General features: G+C 43.4%; 1 protein-coding gene across 1 annotated transcript in view; it reads right to left on the bottom strand.

Moving 5' to 3' along the window:
• The window catches only part of CFAP54 (cilia and flagella associated protein 54), a 215509-nt gene that overhangs the window by 32711 nt on the left and 162096 nt on the right, over positions 1-20702 (bottom strand). Inside the window, exons 55-62 of the mRNA XM_065423873.1 lie at positions 20291-20448; positions 19904-20089; positions 18344-18470; positions 15793-15948; positions 13208-13316; positions 9576-9681; positions 8702-8800; positions 6795-6936 (exon numbers count right to left, since the gene is read on the bottom strand). Of these exons, the coding sequence (XP_065279945.1) occupies positions 6795-6936; positions 8702-8800; positions 9576-9681; positions 13208-13316; positions 15793-15948; positions 18344-18470; positions 19904-20089; positions 20291-20448 (1083 nt within the window). The remainder of the gene's footprint in view (positions 1-6794; positions 6937-8701; positions 8801-9575; positions 9682-13207; positions 13317-15792; positions 15949-18343; positions 18471-19903; positions 20090-20290; positions 20449-20702) is intronic.

The raw sequence follows: 20702 nt of genomic DNA, 5'->3' as shown, positions 1-20702 counted from the left end.
CTCTCACAGATATTGTGGAGCGCACAGCAAGCAGCAATAACAATTGGAATATTGGTTTCGCTGAGGTCTATCCGAGTCAGTAAACTGCGCCAGTGCGCTTTTAAACGTCCAAATACACATTCTACCACCATTCGGCACTTGCTCAGCCTATAGTTGAACAGGTCCTGACTACTGTCCAGGCTGCCTGTGTACGGCTTCATGAGCCACGGCATTAAGGGGTAGGCTGGGTCCCCAAGGATAACTATAGGCATTTCAACATCCCCAACGGTTATTTTCTGGTCCGGGAAGAAAGTCCCTTCCTCCAGCTTTTGAAACAGACCAGAGTTCCTGAAGACGCGAGCATCATGTTCCTTTCCCAGCCATCCCACGTTGATGTTAGTGAAACATCCCTTGTGATCCACCAGGGCTTGCAGCAGCATTGAAAAGTACCCCTCGCGGTTTATGTACTCGGTGGCTTGGTACTCCGGTGACAAGATAGGGATATGGGTTCCATCTATCGCCCCACCACAGTTTGGGAATCCCATTGCAGCAAAGCCATCCACTATGACCTGCACGTTTCCCAGAGTCACTACCCTTTATATCAGCAGGTCTTTGATTGAGTTGGCTACTTGGATCACAGCAGCCCCCCACAGTAGATTTGCCCACTCCAAATTGATTCCCGACTGACCGGTAGCTGTCTGGCGTTGTAAGCTTCCACAGGGCTATCGCCATTCGCTTCTCAACTGTGAGGGCTGCTCTCATCCTGGTATTCTGGCACTTCAGGGTAGGGGAAAGCAAGTCACAAAGTTCCATGAAAGTGCCCTTACGCATGTGAAAGTTTCGCAGCCACTGGGAATCGTCCCACACCTGCAACACGATGCGGTCCCACCAGTCTGTGCTTGTGTCCCGGGCCCAGAATCGGCATTCCACGGCATGAACCTGCCCCAGTAACACCATGATTTGCACATTGCTGGGGCCTGTACTTTGTGAGGGGTCTATGTCCATGTCAATTTCCTCATCACTCTCGCCGCCGCGCTGCAATCGCCTCCTCGCCTGGTTTTGCTTTGGCATGTTCTGGCTCTGCATATACTCCAGGACTATGCGCGTGGTGTTCATAGTGCTCATAATTGCCGCGGTGATCTGAGCAGGCTCCATGATCCCAGTGCTATGGCGTCTGGGCTGAAAAAAGGCGCGAAACTATTGTCTGACGGAGGGAGGGAGGGGCGAGTGACGACATGGCTCACAGGGAATTAAAATCAACAAAGGTGGCTGTGCATCAGGGAGAAACACAAACAACTGTCACACAGAATGGCCCCCCCAAAGATTGAACTCAAAACCCTGGGTTTAGCAGGCCGTTGATTTCACGGAGGGAGGGGAAAGCAAATGAATACAGAACAAATCTGGTCCATCTATCTTTTACATCTTAGGCTGGCAGCAGACGGTGCAGCATGACTGATAGCCATCGTCATCTTCTGGGTGCTTGGCAGAAGATGCTGTATTACGATTGCTAGCCATCATCATCAAGACGGTTCAATAGGACTGCCGGAAGGACTGAGTCTCCAGGAGACAAAACATGTCTGCCCAGGTGCTTCTGACCGAACTTACAGAGGAGTACGACGATGATGGATACCAGTCGTAATACACCATCTACTGCCAAAAGGCAAGGAGCTGCTGCTGTATAGCAATGCAGCCCCACGTCTGCCAGCACCCAGATAGCCGATGACGGCTACCAGTCATACTGCACCGTCTACTGCCAAAAGGCAATTAACTGTTGCTGTGTAGCAATGCAGTACCACGTCTGCCGGCACCCAGATGACATATGGTGACGGTGAGCTGAGCTGAGCGGGCTCCATGCTTGCCGTGGTACGTCATCTGCACAGGTAACGCAGGTAAAAAGGCGCGAATCTATTGTCTGCCGTTGCTCTGACGGAGGGGGAGGGACCAGACGACATGTACCCAGAACCCCCCGCGACACTGTTTTTGCATCATCAGGCATTGGGATCTCAACCCAGAATTCCAATGGGCGGCAGAGACTGCGGGAACTGTGGGATAGCTACCCACAGTGCAATGCTCCGGAAGTCGACGCTAGCCTTGGTACTGTGGACGCAGTCCGCTGACTTAATGCACTTAGAGCATTTTATGTGGGGACACACACAATGTATAAAAACGATTTCTATAAAACCGGCTTCTATAAATTCGACCTAATTTCATAGTGTAGACATACCTTTACTCTGGGCTGTGCCTAACAGATGTGAACTAGCTCCAGAGTGAATATAGTTTTCGATATGATTCTTCCATTATGTCATGTTAGGCCATTCCACATTTCCATGCTTTGGCTTTTGCCTTTAGTGTCTCCGATCTTCCCATTGGTAGTGCACAGGCAGACTGCTAAGTGGGTGTAGAACACTACTGATGTCAATAGGGTTCGATCTGGGCACAGCATGTGCAATCCACTGCAGGATCAGACTTTGACTTTTCATTTTCACTGTGCAGTAGGTTCTAAACCCAACCTAATAAGACCATTATAATAAAAATCACTCTGTGTTCCAGTTATTTCTGATTTTTGATCTTTTGTTTAAGATCTCGTTTTACTTAATCCATGACAAACTCAAAAAGCACATTGGCCAATCTTATTTCTTTCTTTTAATGAAATCATTTAAAGGCCAGGTTACGTATACAATGTATGGGTCTCTGACCCTCCTTATAGAACTTGATCCTGATTTTGCAAGTGCACTGAATACTGAACTCCATGAAACCAGTTGGGCATCCTGCTCCCAGAATACTTGCAAGACCACACTCCTTTTTTGTTATTTCAACCCTTAGGAGTGATGGCTGGTGAGGCAGTCTCCTGCATGAAACTCCTTTGCCAACTTCAAAAAGGAAATAACTGACTGTAAAGTTCAGAGGGCACAATCTATACTCAGCAGGGAGTGGAGCAGAATGATCAGTGAGGCTAACACTCTACCCTGCTACTGCTGCCCTCCAGGGTAAGAAAAACTCTAAGAGCTAGGGAAGTTTCATCAGTTTTGCCAGTCTTGAGCTAAGGAACTAAGATCCAGAAGTGAGACTCATGCACAGATGCTATCTTTAAAGAAGCTATTATTAGCACAAAGCTCTCAGCACAAAAGAGAATGTAATCCGCACAATGCAACAGTAGAGATGGAGTAGTGAGTATTAACACTTGTATTTCAGCACATAACACAGGGAATCCTTGCATCTGCAGGCCTGGCAACACTATTTGAACTATGCCTGATTTAGTCTCTTTTCCAATTCCTTGCTGTTTTCAAAGCCTACAAAATCTACCTCTACATTCTTGTCTGTCTCTTACAACCATTCAAAAAAACCTTTGGTATTAATTCCCAGTGGCAATCTCCCAAACAACAGTTTATGCTAATTATGTGTGCATATAGAAAAATAAGTAATGACTCCATTATTCCCATTTTCATTGTTAAAGATCATTTCATTGTTAATTGTAAAAACAGAATGTAAAATGCCCACACTGTATATAAATGAAATTTTTACAATTTCCCTCATTAGTGCCTCTAAATCTAATATTTTACATGCTGTGTTGCTCATTTTCATTTTAATTCTCCTTTTCATATTATGGTTTATTACTTCCTTTCTACATCCTCCATTCTCCTTTGTATTCCCGCTCAAAACAACCAGGACAAACACCTGCAACATTTGCTAAAAGAAAAATGATAAGCAATTGTCAGCAAATGGAACTCATGCCAGACAATTAAATTAATGGAAGGCTGTAGCACACAACCCATCTGTTTTTATAAACCAATCACAACACATCTATTTAACAGTGGTGTAGTAAGCAGTCATTGCTCCACTTCACCAACATTTATCAGACACAATAATTCCATCTACAGTAGTCATTTGGAATAACTGAAATTAAGTCATTGGAACAGAACGTTATCACAGCATCAAGGTTTTCTGTTTCAAAAAATATAAACATCTCTGTTTTGCCTTGGTATTTACATAGCATTTCAAAATCATTGTTCCACAGCAACACTTTATTTCACTGAAATTATTTCTTAAATAAAAACTGCCATTTCATCATTTTAATGAGCTCCATTGTTTGCAGAATAATTTTAGAGGTTGGAGAAAAATCTCCCTTTGTTAATTTTAGCTTTTATCATTCAGCAAACATGGATAATTTTTTACTTTGTTTCTCAAATGGAGCTTGATTTTTAAGGAAATCTTTTTTGTTTACTTTTACTATGAGACTGATCTCTGTGTAGCTCTAGGAACAGGGTTTGTTATGAATCAACGAATGCAAGATCACAAAACATTATTTTTGGCTGGGTCTTACATAAAATCTACTGAATATATATTTTTTTATTTACTAGACTGGAAAGATAGTGTTGGATAGTGGTTGATTAATAGGATATAATAACTATAATAGATTATAATTAGGGCTGCAGGTTTGTCACTGCCTGTGACTTTTCTCCCTGTCTGTGTGACTTTCCCAAAGGCTGGGTCACTGGCTCAATGCATAGCGGAGGCCCAGGAAGCAGTGGGAGGTAGGAGCTGGAGAGTGAACCTACCTCAGTCCAGTGAGGAGATATGAGGAGACTGGAAAGTGAGCCTGCTCTGCGTTCACCAGGCACATCGTTGCTCAGGTTTGGCCCCACTATCCCTGCATCATGCGGGGAGGATAGGTGGGCCAAACTTCATGAAGTGGCATTATGACCTAGCATGTGGAGTCACAGTGCCTCTCAGGTTTGGCTCACATGCCCCTCCATCATAATGGGGGAGATGTGGGATGGTCAAACCTGAGCAGTAATGCAACCCTGCGCGCTAGGTCCCAACAGCTGGAGTGGGGCACTGGGCCCAACCCCGTGGAACAGCAGCTGCAGGAGCCTCTGCTGCAGAGTGAGCCTGGGGCACCAGGAACAGTCCTGCAGGACAGGCACTGCAGGAGCTGCCACTACCCAGGGTGAGTGCGAGGCAGGCTTGTTCTCTAGTCCCCGCTCCCTTCCTCACAGAGTGGGATTAGGGTTGCAGTGCTGGGGCTACTGCAGGTGGGGTGGGGCAAGGAGGAAGGTATTTTTTTTAAATAAAAAAAATCAGGGAGCAGTCACAATAAATGTAGTGACACATGACTTTTACTGAATTTACCATTTGTGCCCAAGCGGCGAAGAAAAAAAGAAAAGAAAAACCCGATTGAGCTGCCGCTGAAGAGACGGAGTGAAGGACCCACCGCCGAATTGCCACCGAAGACTAAAGTGGAGCGCTTCAGCTGCCGCCGAAGTGCCGCTATGCCGCCCCAATAACAGACGGAGTGCCGCCCCTTTCTATTGGCCGCCCCAGGCACCTGCTTCCTTCGCTGGTGCCTGCAGCCGGCCCTGGCCCTAACTCACTATGTGAAAAGAAGCAATGGTAGCTGACCAGAGGGTTGGGAGCCATCCCTCTAGGTCAGAAGTGGGCAAACGTTTTGGGTCGAGGGCCACATCTGGGTGGGAAAATTGTATGCAGGGCCAGGGCAGGGGATTGGGGTGCAGGAGGGAGTGCGGGGTGTGGGAGGGGGTGCGGTGTGCAAGAAGGGGCTCGGGGCAAGGGATTGGGGCAGAGGAGGGGTGCGGGGTGTATGAGGGGGCTCAGGGAAGGGGGTTGGGGTGCAGGAGGGGTGCAGGGTGCGGCAGGGGGCTCAGGGCAGGGGGTTGGGGTGCAGGAGGGGTGCGGGGTGTACAAGGGAGCTTAGGGCAGGGAACTAGGGTGCAGGGGGGTGCGAGGTGCAGGCAGGGGACTTAGGACAGGGAGTTGGGGGGCGGGGTGCAGGAGGGGTTTGGGCTCTGGCCCGGCGCTGCTTACCTAAAGCGGCTCCGGGGTGGCAGCGGCGCGCACCAGGGCAGGATAGGCTCCCTGCATGCCTGCCCTGTCCCCGGCCCTGCGCCGCTCCAGAAAGCGCTGTGGCCCCTGGGGGATAGGGGGCGGAGGGCTCCACGTGTGCTGCCCTTGCCGCGCTTCCAGGTACCTCCCCTGAAGCTCCCATTGGCCGCGGTTCCCCATTCCCAGCCAATGGGAGCTGCGGGGGGCAGTGCCTGGAGGCAAGGGCAATGCACGGAGCCCTCTGCCCCCCACCTGGGGGCCACAGGGACATGGTGCCAGCCGCTTCTGAGAGCGGCGCGGGGCCCACGGCACCACGGGGGGCAATCCTGCAGGCCGGATCCAAAGCCCCAAGGGGCCAGATCCAGCCCGCGGGCTGTAGTTTGCCCACCCCTGCTCTAGGCATAGGACAGGTTGGGTCAGATAATCCTGATTCAGCATGCGCAGCTATCTTAAAAAGGAACAGTTTAGCAGTGTGTCCATCCCTCCCACCACACACACTGATTTACTTGCCAACCCCAGCATGCTCACAAGGAGTTAGGTACACAGTAACTCCCCTAACTCAGTTGGCCATGCTCCCTTGGTGATATGAAGTACTGGCAGGTGAGTTAGCTGGCACTAAAACCACTAGGAGTGTAATTTGCCCTGCTCCTGTAAGGGTATACTGGGGCAGTGGAAGATGTTCCCTCTTCTTTAAGTCTTGTACTTCTTTGCAAGGCCAGGAAGGATTTTGTCTTTATCTTACACGTATTACAAATAAAATGTACTGCAAGCATGAAAAACTAATAGGAAAGCTTTCATATTTCTTTTCTGCCAAAAAAACACAAGTGATTGAACCTAATACCAAGGTAAACCAGATGATCTGACTTTGTAATATAATAGTGAGTTTACATATTAAATTCACTGTTATATTACATGTGATGGATATTTTCCATTGATTATTAAATGCTCTACAATTGTTAGATATAAAATAATACCAGACAAAAAATCTTTGTATGAAGCAAGAAGGTCCATAGAAGCAAATTCTGGGATGTTCTGTTGTGTTATGGCTTTCACTTGGTGGCCTTTAACACTCTTCTTTCCAATTAATAGCTGAGAAGCAAGCATAGCTTCACTGACCTAAAATTAACATTTAATTTAGTCAGAATCAGGTCATTGTAATATTTATACATATTGAGACTAGAAAACAGACTACAAAAAATTAAGCACCCAACATGAGAGGTGACTGGGGAAATCTTCCATTTCTCTCTGACATACAGTACATATCTCACTTAAATAGATAATTACTGTTGACAACTTAATTATTACACAAGTGATTTCAAATCAGACATCCTCACCTGGATGCCACTGATGTCTGCCCACATGTCAAATGCGTATGCATACATATAAGGCACTTAATTCCTAGATTTGCATTGTATCAAAGTAAAAGCAACCTGTGTCAGACATGGCCAGGAGAGATTAAAAGCATTGCTCATACAGCATTCATTTTAAGTATTCCAAATAACATGCCTGGCAGAAGTCCCAATGAATTTTAATTCTTGTCCCTCCTGCATTGTGTTCTCTTCACAGCTGGTAGGAGTAGAACACAGGGTATGTTTACACAGCAAAAAAAACCATGAGGCAGCGAGTCACAGAGCTCATGTCAACTGACTTGGGCTCATGGGATTTGAGCTGTGAGGCTATAGCAGTGTAGATGTTTGGCTCAGGCTGGAGCCCGAACTTTGAAACCTGGCAACGGGGTGGGCTGCAGAGTCCAGGCTCTAGACCGAGTCTGAACACCTACACTGCTATTTTTAGTCCAGCAATGCAAGCCTGTCAAGGCTAATTCCCCACTCTGGCACTTCGAGTGCAGAAGGTGGGGGCCCGCAAGTATTCTAAAAATTAATACTGGCCACTCCAGGCTTGTATTAAACTCCCAAGGTTACAGCTTCTCTCTGACCTTGGATGAGTAGATGCTGCCACCACCCAAGTGCAAAATCCCTTTGAGAATCCAGGAAGACGCACTTGGGAATTCCTCCCTGTGGGGTACCCTCAAGCCCTTTCCACCCCCCCCCCCCCAGGGAAGAGCTGAGAAAGAAAGAAAAAAGAAATCAGCCGTCGTCACCAGCTAATTAAACAACATGTGCACAAACCTCTTTAAGACACACAAATTCAATTCTGTTCTAAAAAAAGGTAAATATTATTAATAAAAAAAAAAGAAAGAAAATACATCTGGGAACTTAGGCATTTGCTAGATTTAAAAAAAAAACAACTACAAGGATTAAGCATCAAGAATAGCTTTCTTGAGGTCCAGCTTAAAGGTTACAAGCAAAACAAAAAGCAGCTGGGGTTAGCACAGAGGAATCCACAAGCCATAAAGGAATAAAAGAGATAAACCTAATAGCGTCTTCCTAGACATTTCCTGATCTACTTGCATATCTGGGGTTTCAAATGCGTAGTTTCTAGGTATGATACTGAGGATTTTTCATACCTGGCCCAAGCTTCTTAAAGCATAGCTTCTCTGTCCCTTCTCTTCGGGAGAACAACCACAGACAGACAAAAGGGGAGTCTTGTTTCAATTTTAAAAAGTTCTAGCCTTCCCATTGGCTCTTTTGGCCAGGTGCCCACTCACTTCCTTTTACCTATGCATAGCAGTGAGACTTTTTAACCCTTTACAGGTAGAGCAATTAGAGAACAGCTACTAAGAGGGATTTTATAGTTACTGGCTGGCGGGGTGTCCATAAAAGGGAGCTACTCACCCCTCTTCATTTATCACAGAACCCGAGTCAACTGACCCAGGGTCTGAGACTCACTGCCACAGGATTTTTTTTTTTTTTTTTTGCTGTGTAGTCATACCCAAAGATAGAATCAAGCACAAAAAATCTCCCCCAAATATCACACCAACCTGTGTAGCTGCTCTGATTGCAATCCAGGCCTGTGCTCTGTACACTTCAGTTACATGGGGGATTCTCTCAGTAGAAGCCAAGTGTTCTTTGGGAGTAGTCTAAAATTTAGCAACAGTTCATAATTAGGTTGGTAGGTTTGCCATGGAAATACATAGTTGGTGGGGAGCAGGTCCTGGAGGAGTCATGGTAGTTAAGTTACAGAAATCAGTAACGTTTGTGAAAAGTCACAGATGTATTTTTAAAACCACCCAAACTATATAAATGGGTCTCCACTATAGTTTTGTATTTTTGAAGGCACATCATGATCCCTCTCTTTTACATAGTTCTTGTATACAGCTTTTTCCATTTTTTGTCAGTAAACATTGTCTTGAGTTTTAAGCGACACCTTTCTACTACCTCTTTTTTCCTTACCTATTGACCTGTATTTCCCTGATTGTCTAGTACTTGTAACTGTATCTTGCAGTACACTAGTCTTTTGTGTCGGCAATGTTGCCCCTCATCTCCAGTTGTAAAACACTATACAAATAACAATATGCTGAGTAACGGCAGTCTGAAAAACGTTTGAAGGTTCAGTTTATAATGATACTTTGTTTGAGAACCACAAATTCATTAGTACAGAATCTGAAACTAAGCCACAATTTTGGGGTTATTCTTCTCACCTCAATGTTTTCCTGTTTATTTTAAACCATTTTTACATACATTAACATTGCAAAAAATAGCATAAACCAAATTAACTAAATTAGAATCCTACTGCTGTACTTTATGTTAGTATTATTTATTTGTAATATATATTGTGGTAGTGTCCACAATGTGCTAAAAGAAGACGTGGTCCATGCTCTGAGGAGGTTACGATCTAAAAAAAGGAGGATGTACCTTTGTTTTGGAGGCCTCTATCTTAACAGTTTGTGAAGCCTCTTCCTTATATGTAGCCAAATGGAAATATAACAGTGCTATCTCCAGGTAGGATTTCCTTATCAGCCTGCAAAAATAAACACACAGATGCATTGATTTTAAGGCCAGAAGGGACTATTACGATTATCCAGTCTGAACTTTTGCATAATACAGGGTGTAGAACTCCAGTGATTCATACATCCAGCCCATAACTCCTATTTGAGCTATAGCAGATCTTCTAGAAAAATATCCAGTCCTGATATAAAGACTTCAAGTAAGAAAGGCATACCATACCAAGCAAGAAAACCTAACAAATGGCATAACTATTTAGGAACATGCAAACATATTTTGTGTAATATGCAAACAAGCACTTGGTAAACAAAAGCTGTTTTTGTCAAACTGATCTGGTTCTATGTACACAATGTGTATATGTTCCTATAAGCACAGTCTAATGCTTCAATGTTAGGTCACATGTCCACTGCCTCAGTTTCTCTCTCTCGTGGATGGTTGATTTGGGGTATAGCTCTCCAGCCAAACCTATACAAAGGTCCTTCCTCTTCCAGGAATAGACAAAACATGTCCAGACAAAGCAAAATAGTCCCTTCAGCCCCACACTGGGCTCAGCTGAGGTACAGGGAAACATAATCCCTCCCTCAACTCAGATCTGACCCTGAGACCCTAAACTTTCAAGCAGGGTATCCTCTTCACTTTGTCTCTGGACCATTTCCTACATGTCCTTATAATCGTGGGCCAAGACTCTATGGTTGGAGAGATTCCTTAATATTCCTGCTCCCTGTAGGTCACTGTAATTTTTCCATGCTTCCTATTTGGCTCTCTCTCTGGACTCTTCCTATGTGAAACAGTCTCCTGACTATGCAGTCCTCTTTCCAAACACAGTCACATGCTGAACTGTTGCCAATTCACAGATTTATTGTGATAAGTTTCAGCAGGGACATGATTTTTGTGAAGCAAAACGAAAGAGAGAGAGAGAGAGACATTCCAACACACTGCTGTGTAGACTAAGGGAAGGTGCACTAAACAACAAGATCAAAGATCATGAGTTCTAAACCCAGCTCTTCAAAACTGTTGTCAATATTTCTGTGCACGTCACAGCTCTTATTCTGAGCCAACATTTTACATTGTGGGGAATAACTCTCATTAACCAGTTTCACAGATAAGATAACTAAGAGCTTGCACAAGGTCACTTCAGGTACAATCCAGAACAGAACCCAGGTCTCTAATATAGAACTATGTCTCATCTACTTCGCCACACATTCTTTCAGAAGGAACATGGCACATTAGATGCTTGTGAAACCTACACTAAGAGTATGGCACTGTGTCACCGTCTAGAACAGAGGTGGGCAAACTACGGCCCGTGGGCCACATCCGGCCCGCGGGACCCCCCCCGCCCCCTGAGCTCCTGCCCTGGGAGGCTAGCCCCCAACCCCTCCCCTGCTGTTCCCTCTCCCCCGCAGCCTCAGCTTGCTCCGACGCCGGTGCAATGCTCTGGGCGGCGGGGCTGCAAGCTCCTGGGGCAGTGCAGCTGCAGATCCCAGCCGGACCCGGTGCTCTGTGCTGCGCAGTGGCATGGCTGGCTCCAGCTGGGCAGCGCGGCTGCCTGTCCTGGTGCTCTGGGTGGCGCAGCTGTAGCGCCACCAGCCACCGGTGCTCCAGGCAGTGCAATAAGGGGGCAGGGAGCAGGGGGGGTTGGATAGAGGGCAGGGAAGTTCAGGGTGGTGGTCAGGGGGTGGGGGTGTGGATAGGGGTCGGGGCGGTCAGAGAGCAGGGAACAGGGGGGTTGAATGGGGGCAGGGTCCCAGGGGGGCAGTCAGGAATGAAAGGGGGGCTTGGATGGGGCAGCGGGGAGCAGTCAGGGGCAGGGGTTCCGGGGGTGGTCAGGGAGAAGGAGTGGTTGGATGGGGCAGGGGTCCCGGGGGGGCAGTCAGGAATGAGAGGAGGGGTTGGATGGGGTGGTGGGGGGCAGTCAGGGGACAGGGAGAAGGGGTGGTTGGATGGGGCAGGGGTCCCGGGGGGGGCTGTCAGGGAGCGAGAAGTAGGAGGGGTTGCATAGGGGGCGGGGCTAGGCCACGTCTGGCTGTTTGAGGAGGCACAGCCTCCGCTAACTGGCCCTCCATACAATTTTGGAAACCCGATGCGGCCCTCCGGCCAAAAAGTTTGCCTGCCCCTGCTCTAGCAGGTAAGCCACATATAAAGGTTTATGACTCTGCTGCTGCTTCTGTGCTCAGAGTTCTGATTCTTTGGCTCAAGTGATAGAGGATCATGTTTTTAAATGCAGAGGACACCAGTTTTGTCCCCACAGAGAACCCAATTAGGGGCATTGCTATATTTGGTTATACTGTATGTCACCACGAGTCCACAATCTGCTCCCTGAGTCAGGAATAGAAACTAATAATCTTGATGTCCAGTATCCCAGAGCTGCTCATCCTGGTCCTCACTGCCTGAATCGATTCAGGCCTCTAGATCCTTCCAGTCTATTGCCTGCTTTTTGCTGGTAACTAACACCAAGGAACACTGTTCTCATTTCTGTTCCAAGGCACATTTGCCCTTCTCCATCTCTCCTTTCGATTGTTTCGGTCTGCTAACTCTTTTAGCTTACCAGGCTACACGCACCTACTCCTCACCTACTCCCCCTGGGATCCCTCATACAGCTGCCCTTTTCCACATATTCAAGCCAAACTGCTCTTGAAGTCATGGTCTGGAAAATTCTTTAGGACTCCCAAGCTCTGGATTGGGCTTCCAGGTGTTTGAGGAAGATCCCTTGGGCAATAATAGGGTTCAGATCAGGAGCGACGGTGATAGCTCAAGACAATAGTCTTTACTATGCTATGATGTGAGGCATCCTCACTGAGACCTTGGTAGGTGGCCTGAGCTCCCGCTAGATGCTCATATCCACTCCGCTGCTGCTGTTACTCTCTCTAATGTAATCAAATAGTCTGCAAAGTCATCATCTGGGCCCAATTTGGCCAGTCTGAGGTCTGAGTTGGTTCATGCAGCCTCAGTCAGTTCTGACACTGGCACTGGACCCCTCCATCAGCCATTTCAGGAGAAGCTCCTGGCCACCCCATTCTTCCTCTGCTCTTCCTGTTGCTGCTCATATTGATGTTGGTTGACTTCTAACATTCACTATCGAGTCACTAGTCCTGCTGTTGTTGCTGAGTGGCCAGCTGCACTGCCTGCTACAGTTGCTAGTTTTCTATCCTTTGGATGTGGACTTCAATTTATGTTTTTTAAAATGAAATAAAACCATCAGCTTAAACTTAGCACTTTTTGTTCCTGGAGCTGAAACAGAGGGTTCATGTTCCAAAACAGAACTGAAAGCTCTAACTTTTATCTAACGTAATACTTATGTGTTGGTTATTTCAGTGTGTATGGAAATGCATATTTAAACCCCTGCAACATTTACATTACATAAGAAACTATATCAATATTTCTTTTATCTTGGAATAGACAAAATCTCTCCACAAAGAGGGAAAGAAGCCTGTCCTTTATAAAAGAAGCCTCACACAAAGTCCCAGAATAAAGCCAAACACTACATAGTGGCATGTACCTAAAGTGAGAAAGTATTTTGAAAACTTATATTCACAGTTCCTTACCCAAAGTTTTGATCATTTCGCTGGCTCACTTTTATGGCATCCAACAGGGTTTCAGCAGCTCGTGGTGACTTATTGTTACCTGCTTCAATAATCTGGCGCTCTACCTTACCTAAGAAAGAAACACAAAACAGTTTTGCATGATTTTATTCTTTTCTCTGCAAGACCCAAATTGCTTTTTCCTGCAGGAAACTCAGGTAACACATTGTCTTTCCTTTTCTCCTGCTGATAAGCAAGTAATGGGCACATATTCCGTTTTTTCCCGTTTGCTTTTAAATATAATGTATGATATCAGTATGACAAGTTATTCTGAACTGAAGTATTACCCTGTATTGAAATACGTGGAATAGTTACAGTAATCAACTTTGGAAATACAGTGACACCTAGATGTCATTAGAATCCAATAATGCATGTCAATATTTCAGATTGTTCTTTCCAATATATATGACTTTGAACCCTACTGCAATGAATTTAATGGGACACTGTTATTTAATTCCATAGCATTTTGAAATTTGTCGCAATCCTCTCATTTTCTTTACTGTAGACTGATGCAAAGAAGTCATTTAGCGTCTCTGCAATATCCTTATCCTTCTTGATTGTTCCCCTTACTCTCTGATAAACTAGATAGGTGAACAAACGATTATCTTCAAAAAATCATGGAAGACAGGAGAGATTCCAGAGGACTGCAAAATGGCAAATATAGTGCCAATCTATCAAAAGGGAAATAAGGACAACCCAGGGAATTACAGACCTGTCAGCTTAACTTCAGTATGTGGAAAGATAATGGAGCAAACAATTAAGAGATCAATTTGCAAACACCTAGAAGATAATAAGGTGATAAGTAATAATCAGCATGGATCTGTCAAAAACAAATGTGTCAAGCCAACCTAATAGGTTTCTTTGACAGGGTGACAAGCCTTGTGGATAGAGGCAAAGCGGTAGATGTGATATATCTTGACTTTAGTAAGGCTGTTGACACTGTCTCACATAACTTTCTCCTAAACAAACTAGGGAAATACAACCTAGATGGAGCTACTATAAGGTGGGTGAATAACTGGTTGCAAAAGCATTTCTAGAGAGTAGTTATCAGTAGTTCACAGTCAAGCTGGAAGGGCATATTGAGTGGGGTCTCGAAGGGATTGGTCCTGGGTCCAGTTCTGTTCAATATCTTCATCAACTATTTAGATAATGGCATAGAGAGTACGCTTATAAAGTTTGCGGACAACACCAAGCTGGGAGGAGTTGCAAATGCTTTGGAGGACAGGATTAAAATTCAAAACAATCTGGGCAAAATGGAGAATGGTCTGAAGTAAATAGGATGAAATTCAATAAGGACAAATGAGAAGTACTCCGATTAGAAGGAACAATCAATCGCACACATACAAAATGAGAAATGACTGCTTAGGAAGGAGTACTGTGGTAAGAGATCTGGGGTCATAGTGGATCAAAAGCTAAATATGAGTGAACAGTATAACACTGTTGCAAAAAAAGCAAACATCGTTCTGGGATGTATTAACAGGAGTGTTGTAAGCAAGACACCAAAAGTAATTCTTCCAGGGTACGTCTACACTTACCGGAGGGTCCGGCGGCAGGCAATCGATGTTCTGGGATCGATTTATCGCGTCTGGTTTAGACGCGATAAATTGATCCCGGATCGATCCCGGAAGTGCTCGCCGTCGACGCCGGTACTCCAGCTCGGCGAGAGGAGTACGCGGAATCGACGGGGGAGCCTGCCTGCAGCGTCTGGACCCGCGGTAAGTTCGGACTAAGGTACTTCGAATTCAGCTACGTTATTAACGTAGCTGAATTTGCGTACCTTAGTCCGAAGTGGGGGCTTAGTGGGGACCAGTCCCCACTTTACTCTTCACTGATAAAGCCTCAACTGAAGTATTGTATCCAGTTCTGGGTGCCACATTTCAAGAAAGATGTGGACAAATTGGAGAAAGTAAAGAGGAGAGCAACAAAAGTGATTAAAGGCCTAGAAAATATGACCAATGAGGAAAGATTGAAAAAATTGGATTTGTTTAGTCTGGAGAAGAGAAAACTTAGGGGGGATATGAGAACAGTTTTCAAGTACATAAAAGGTTGTTACAAGGAGGAGGGAGAAAAATTGTTCTTGTTAACCTTTGAGGATAGGACAAGAAGCAATGGCCTTAAATTGCAGCAAAGGCAGTTTAGGTTGGACATTAGGAAAAACTTCCTGTCATGGTACTTAAGCACTGGAATAGATTGCCCAGAAAGGTTGTAGAATCTCCATATTTGAAGGTTTTTAATTAGACAAACACCTGTCAGGGATTGTTTAGATAATATTTAGTCCTGCCTTAGTGCAGGGGACTGGACTAGAGGACATCTTGAGGTCCGTTCCAGTCCTAATGATTCTATGAAACTCCTCTTGTATTTCTGAAATATGTCATTATATACTGAACTCTTATTAAATATATTCGAGTATAATTAAATGCAGTAGAGATATTTTTAGTCAGTCTGTCAATGTGGGAAATGTCAGGAGCATGTATCCCTTTTAAGGCATACTGCAGGCATAAAAATATGTTGGAAAGATAGTCATGTCACACAACCAAGATTTTGCTTACCTTTCTGAAAAAGAATTTCCGCTTGCAAATCTAATTCTCTTGTTGCGGATGTTCTACAAAGGTCCAATGCTGTTTCTAAGTGACTGAGAGCAGGTAACCACTGTAATGGATTCTCTCTTTTAGATGTGCAAGCTACTTCTTGCGCTAATGCATGTGCTGAAAAGAAAACATTTTAGGCAGGCTTTGGTAAATTGTTTATCAAAAAACACAAATACTGTAAAAAGGAAATAACTTCCTGGCAACGAGAATTATTTTACAGTACTAAACTCCAAAAATCTAAATGGCACAAATATTTTCAGTGATGTACTATGGAGCTGAGAGATCATGAAGATGTTTCAACACAATATGATGTAAACAAACCATCCTGCGTGGCTCGGTTCACGTGGGCCACAGGAACCAGACCTTGCAGAGGACATTTGGAAGGACTGGCAGTGAATTATTCCCTAGTTTCACTTGAATTTTCAGAATCTATACAAAACCAACACTGCCAGGAATCTCCAAATGTCAAAGCCCCTTTTGCACCCTTCAGATATAGAGGCTTCTTTGAAATTTTCCATGGAACTCTGCAAAGCTTATCTATTCTCCTAGGCTTTTCCTAAAAGTTTAGATTGAAGGGTAAAAACTGACCAAATGAGGTCATTATTTTGCTGGGTGATTTATATTGTGTGAACTGGAATTATATGGATGGTAAGTCACTGTATTTGGAACGCTTCTCTTTATTTTTGTATATTTTAAACATTTGTACAAGCACCTTTGGGAATACAACTTTTATGAAGAGAAAGAAAAGAATTGGAGCTACTGGGATTACATCATTATTAAAGTTACACGATCTTGGTTCCAGTTCACACTGTAAATACCATACTGTAGAGTCAGATCTACATACAATGTCCCACATCACATATGGGCAGCTGACCAATCAAATACCATTTGAAACATGACATTGCATCTTTTCCCCCACCCCCATGGTTACTGTAGGGGGGGGTCACAGTATTGCCACTACTTCTGCGCTGGCTTCAGAACTGGGCCCTCGGCCAGCAACCACCACTCTCCAGCGACGCTGGAGGCAGCAGCACAGAAGTAAGGGTGGCAATACCATACCATGCCATCCTTACTAATGTGCTGCTGCTGGCAGCAGTGCTGCTTCAGAGCTGGGCTCTCGGCCAGAAGCCGCCACTCTCTGGCTACCCAGCTCTGAAGACAGCACTGCCATCAGTAGCAGTGCAGAAGTAAGGGTGGCAATAATGCAACCCTCCTATAATAACCTTGCAACTTCCCCACATCTCCCTTTTGAGTCAGGACCCCTACAGTTACAACACTATGAAATTTCAGATTTAAATATCTGAAATCATGAAATTTATGATTTTTAAAATCCTATGACCGTGAAATTGACCAAAATGGACTGTGAATTTGGTGGGACCCTAACTATATCATAGCCATCTTTGTGAGCCAAAGAGACCACTCTGCCTTGTCCTATATACGGATATCTATAATCTACCATGCTTCAGATACTACACCAGTGGTGGGCAACATCAAAAGACAATTGGCAGGAGGGAGTATGCAGACAAGATTAATATTGTTTGTGTAACTTTAGCTATGAATGTCCTGACTTTTTAAACATTTGGCTTTTTACTGACAAAGGTCCTGTAATGATTTAATTTAATTTGAACCTCAAACAGAGTTTAAAGCTTTTTTTCTGAGAATATTCAGTAAATTTCCAAGTAATTTGCCAAAAAATATCATGCACTGCTATTTACACTGGACAAATGGAGCAGAATTTATTTGTTCATTAACAGCTCACACACAGCATTAAACATTATAACTTATTTTATTGAGAGAAAGACTATTGGCCCAGATTATCTCCTATTCTTTTTAATAAAATGTTTAGTTACCATAACAACTGTTCTTTGAGATGACTCCCCATGGGGATCCATACATTAGGGAGTTGGAATATATATGGGCAATTCTCAGAGAATAAATGCTGTGTATGGCACTCAGCATGGTATTGTTAACTTCTACTTGGAAAGAATGAAAGTTATTAATTTAAAACTACACATTGCACGCGGCAGTTGTATACATATAGGGTGACCAGACAGCAAATGTGAAAAATCGGGACGGGAGTGGGGGGTAATAGGAGCTTATATAAGAAAAAGACCGAAAAATCAGGACTATCCCTATAAAATCGGGACATCTGGTCACCCTATACACATAACACTCAGAAAAGCAAAATAAATGGATACACGAATGCAAATTATATGGAATATAGTAACATGCATTATACAAAACTATAATGTTTATGTAAAAATCATATTTTTAAAATGTTTATGGTTGTTGTAATAGTTGTACCTTGTCTGTATAGTTGTTTTGCTATTTGCAATGAATGTATCCATCTACTGAAAATTTCAGAAGGAAACATTTTCCTTACATTTTTACCATTACTTAATGAAAAATTGATGTAATTCATACACCTCCGGTACTATGTCAGTTAATCTGATATTAGTTTTCAACTATTCATCAGACACATTACTGCAACAATGTACTTGATTTTTCTTACCAATTCTCATTTTGACTTTTGCCAGTAAATTGATAGCTGGCAAGTAATTATTTTTCAAAGGAACCACTGGACTTGTCAATGCAGGGTCTTCTATGCACTGTTCGATTGGTTCTCCAAGGGTAAAAATCTAGTAAAAAAATATTTTACAAAGATAAATTATAGACAACAATACAATCCATATGATCCATTTTATATACATCCAAGTTGCAATTCTGCACTTTGAATGTATACAAGGGTCTGCCCTCACAGATCCAAAGCCCCACTGACTGACTTCATTATGTCTTATGAAAGAGCACTGAAAAAGGGCTTAATATTCCTGAACTGCTGAATTAACACCGAGTGTCCTCTCCATTGAGAAGAAAGTTCCTCTAAGTTGGGACTTCAAATTGTATCCCAGATGGGACAGACACAAGACCAATGAGCTCATGATCTGGTTTACAAGTCTCAGGCTCTGAAACAGGATATGGGCTCCAAAAGAAAAATTCCCTCACACCAGAAAGTCATCAAAAAACAGAACCTCTGACACCTTAGTTCTGGAGATGGAATGCTGCTACTGTCAGATTTGAGAAAAGATCTTGAAGCCAATGAGAGACTGTCTCACAATAATATAAATTCATGTGCCAAAACTGCAAGCACTGTTGACATAGGGGGAGACAAGGCAATTGGGAACTGCAGTTATGCAGGCTGTAAAACTATTCAGGTTAGCAAGTTCCACAGGAGGAATTCTAAGAGGACAGAGTGGTCCATTTCATTCTTGATCATCTAGGTTTGGGGACATAACAATTTAATAGTGTAAGACTCTGCATGTCTACACTTAAGGAAGGAGAGAATTTAATCTGAAAGCTTCTTTAGTGAGCCAGTATCAGGAGTGGGCAGAAAATGAAGAAGGGCATGTCTACTTCCAAATAAAGAAGGAAATAGCATATTGCTATAAACTTCTGTTACAAGTGTTATGCCTTTAGATGACTTTTAACTGTATTTATGCTTAAACTCATATGTAAAATCACTTTATTTACACCACTTCACAGTTTATTTTTGTGAATATCTATAAATACTAACTACTGCTATTTTATACTTGATTTCTGGTTTGAGTGATTCTCAGATTAAGAACTAAGGCTAAAATTCTCAAACTGGGGTGCTAAAAGTTAGGCACCTAAATCTGTAATTAGGTATCTAATGAGATGGCCAGATTTTCAAAGGTGTGGAGCACTCTTTGACTTCAATGGGCTGTGGGTGCTCAACATCCTTGAAAATCAGGCCAGTTATTTCAGTACCTAAATAAGGATTTGGGTGCTTAAGTGCTTATCCATTTCAAAATGACACTGGATAGTATTCAAAGTACAGATTATCTACGTCTGCATCTAACCCATGATGAGTCTGTAGGAATTTGGTAAGAAGGGCAAATTCTGTACATTGTATAATCTGAAGGAAATTGGATTATATGCCCCCTTTCTTTCCAATGAGTTGCTAAAATAGCTTCCAGAGTATGTCACAAATGAGAAGAGTATGAGGAGTTTGCTAATCACATGAAACTAACATAAATCACCAACCTACCCTCACCTGTTTAATAGTAAATTTGTGAGCCAGAATTAACAAGTTTAATCGTTCGATTGCAGAAGAGTGATGCTCTGTGTCCTCATTTGTTTGTGTTGTCAATATGTCTGCCAGCAGAAGCATACTTTTCACTAGTGTTAAAGAAGCCATAGGGGAAATAAATGGCTTTTCTTGGAGTAAATTGATTATATCCTATTTAAACACAGATAAAATAAACCAATTTAACCAATGTTATTGTTTGTTTATAAAGACACAAATAAAATGAAAAATTATGTTTATATTCACATTATCTAAGAGGTATTAACTATTTCAGGATTATTTTGTCCTGGCAGCAGTTTTATTTGGCAAAAACAAACAAAAAAATTAACAACTGTTCTTTGTTCGCATTAAAACCTGCAGAAGAAGCTTAATGCCAGTCACAGGGCGCCTTTCTTGCAGGTCCAGTATAACAGCTTGCACCATCACTTCAGCCTGTGTCTCAATGTCACTGAAGGCCTCTGCTTCTATTATTACTTCATTTATTAGACTTGAGCAATCAGTCATGTCATTTTCTAAAAGAAAGAAGGGGATCAATAATAAAAATAAGATCAAAATGATTTTACAATACCTTTCTCTTACACACTTAAAGGTCGCATCCACTCTGAAAAATGACTATAAAAGTGATATAATGGGCTTCCATGTTTATTCTGTTTCACTGATTTCTATATCAAATGTGTTCAATTTACAAGAAAAAAATGGTTTGTTTTCAAACTGTCAGCATTGCCAACACACACAAATTGGGTTCTTTTCTTCTGAGGCATCAGTA

This window comes from Emys orbicularis, chromosome 1 (assembly GCF_028017835.1).
Source record: "Emys orbicularis isolate rEmyOrb1 chromosome 1, rEmyOrb1.hap1, whole genome shotgun sequence".
NCBI lineage: Eukaryota > Metazoa > Chordata > Testudines > Emydidae > Emys > Emys orbicularis.
Note: the sequence above shows the minus strand (reverse complement) of the source record. Positions and strands in the feature narration are given on the sequence as shown.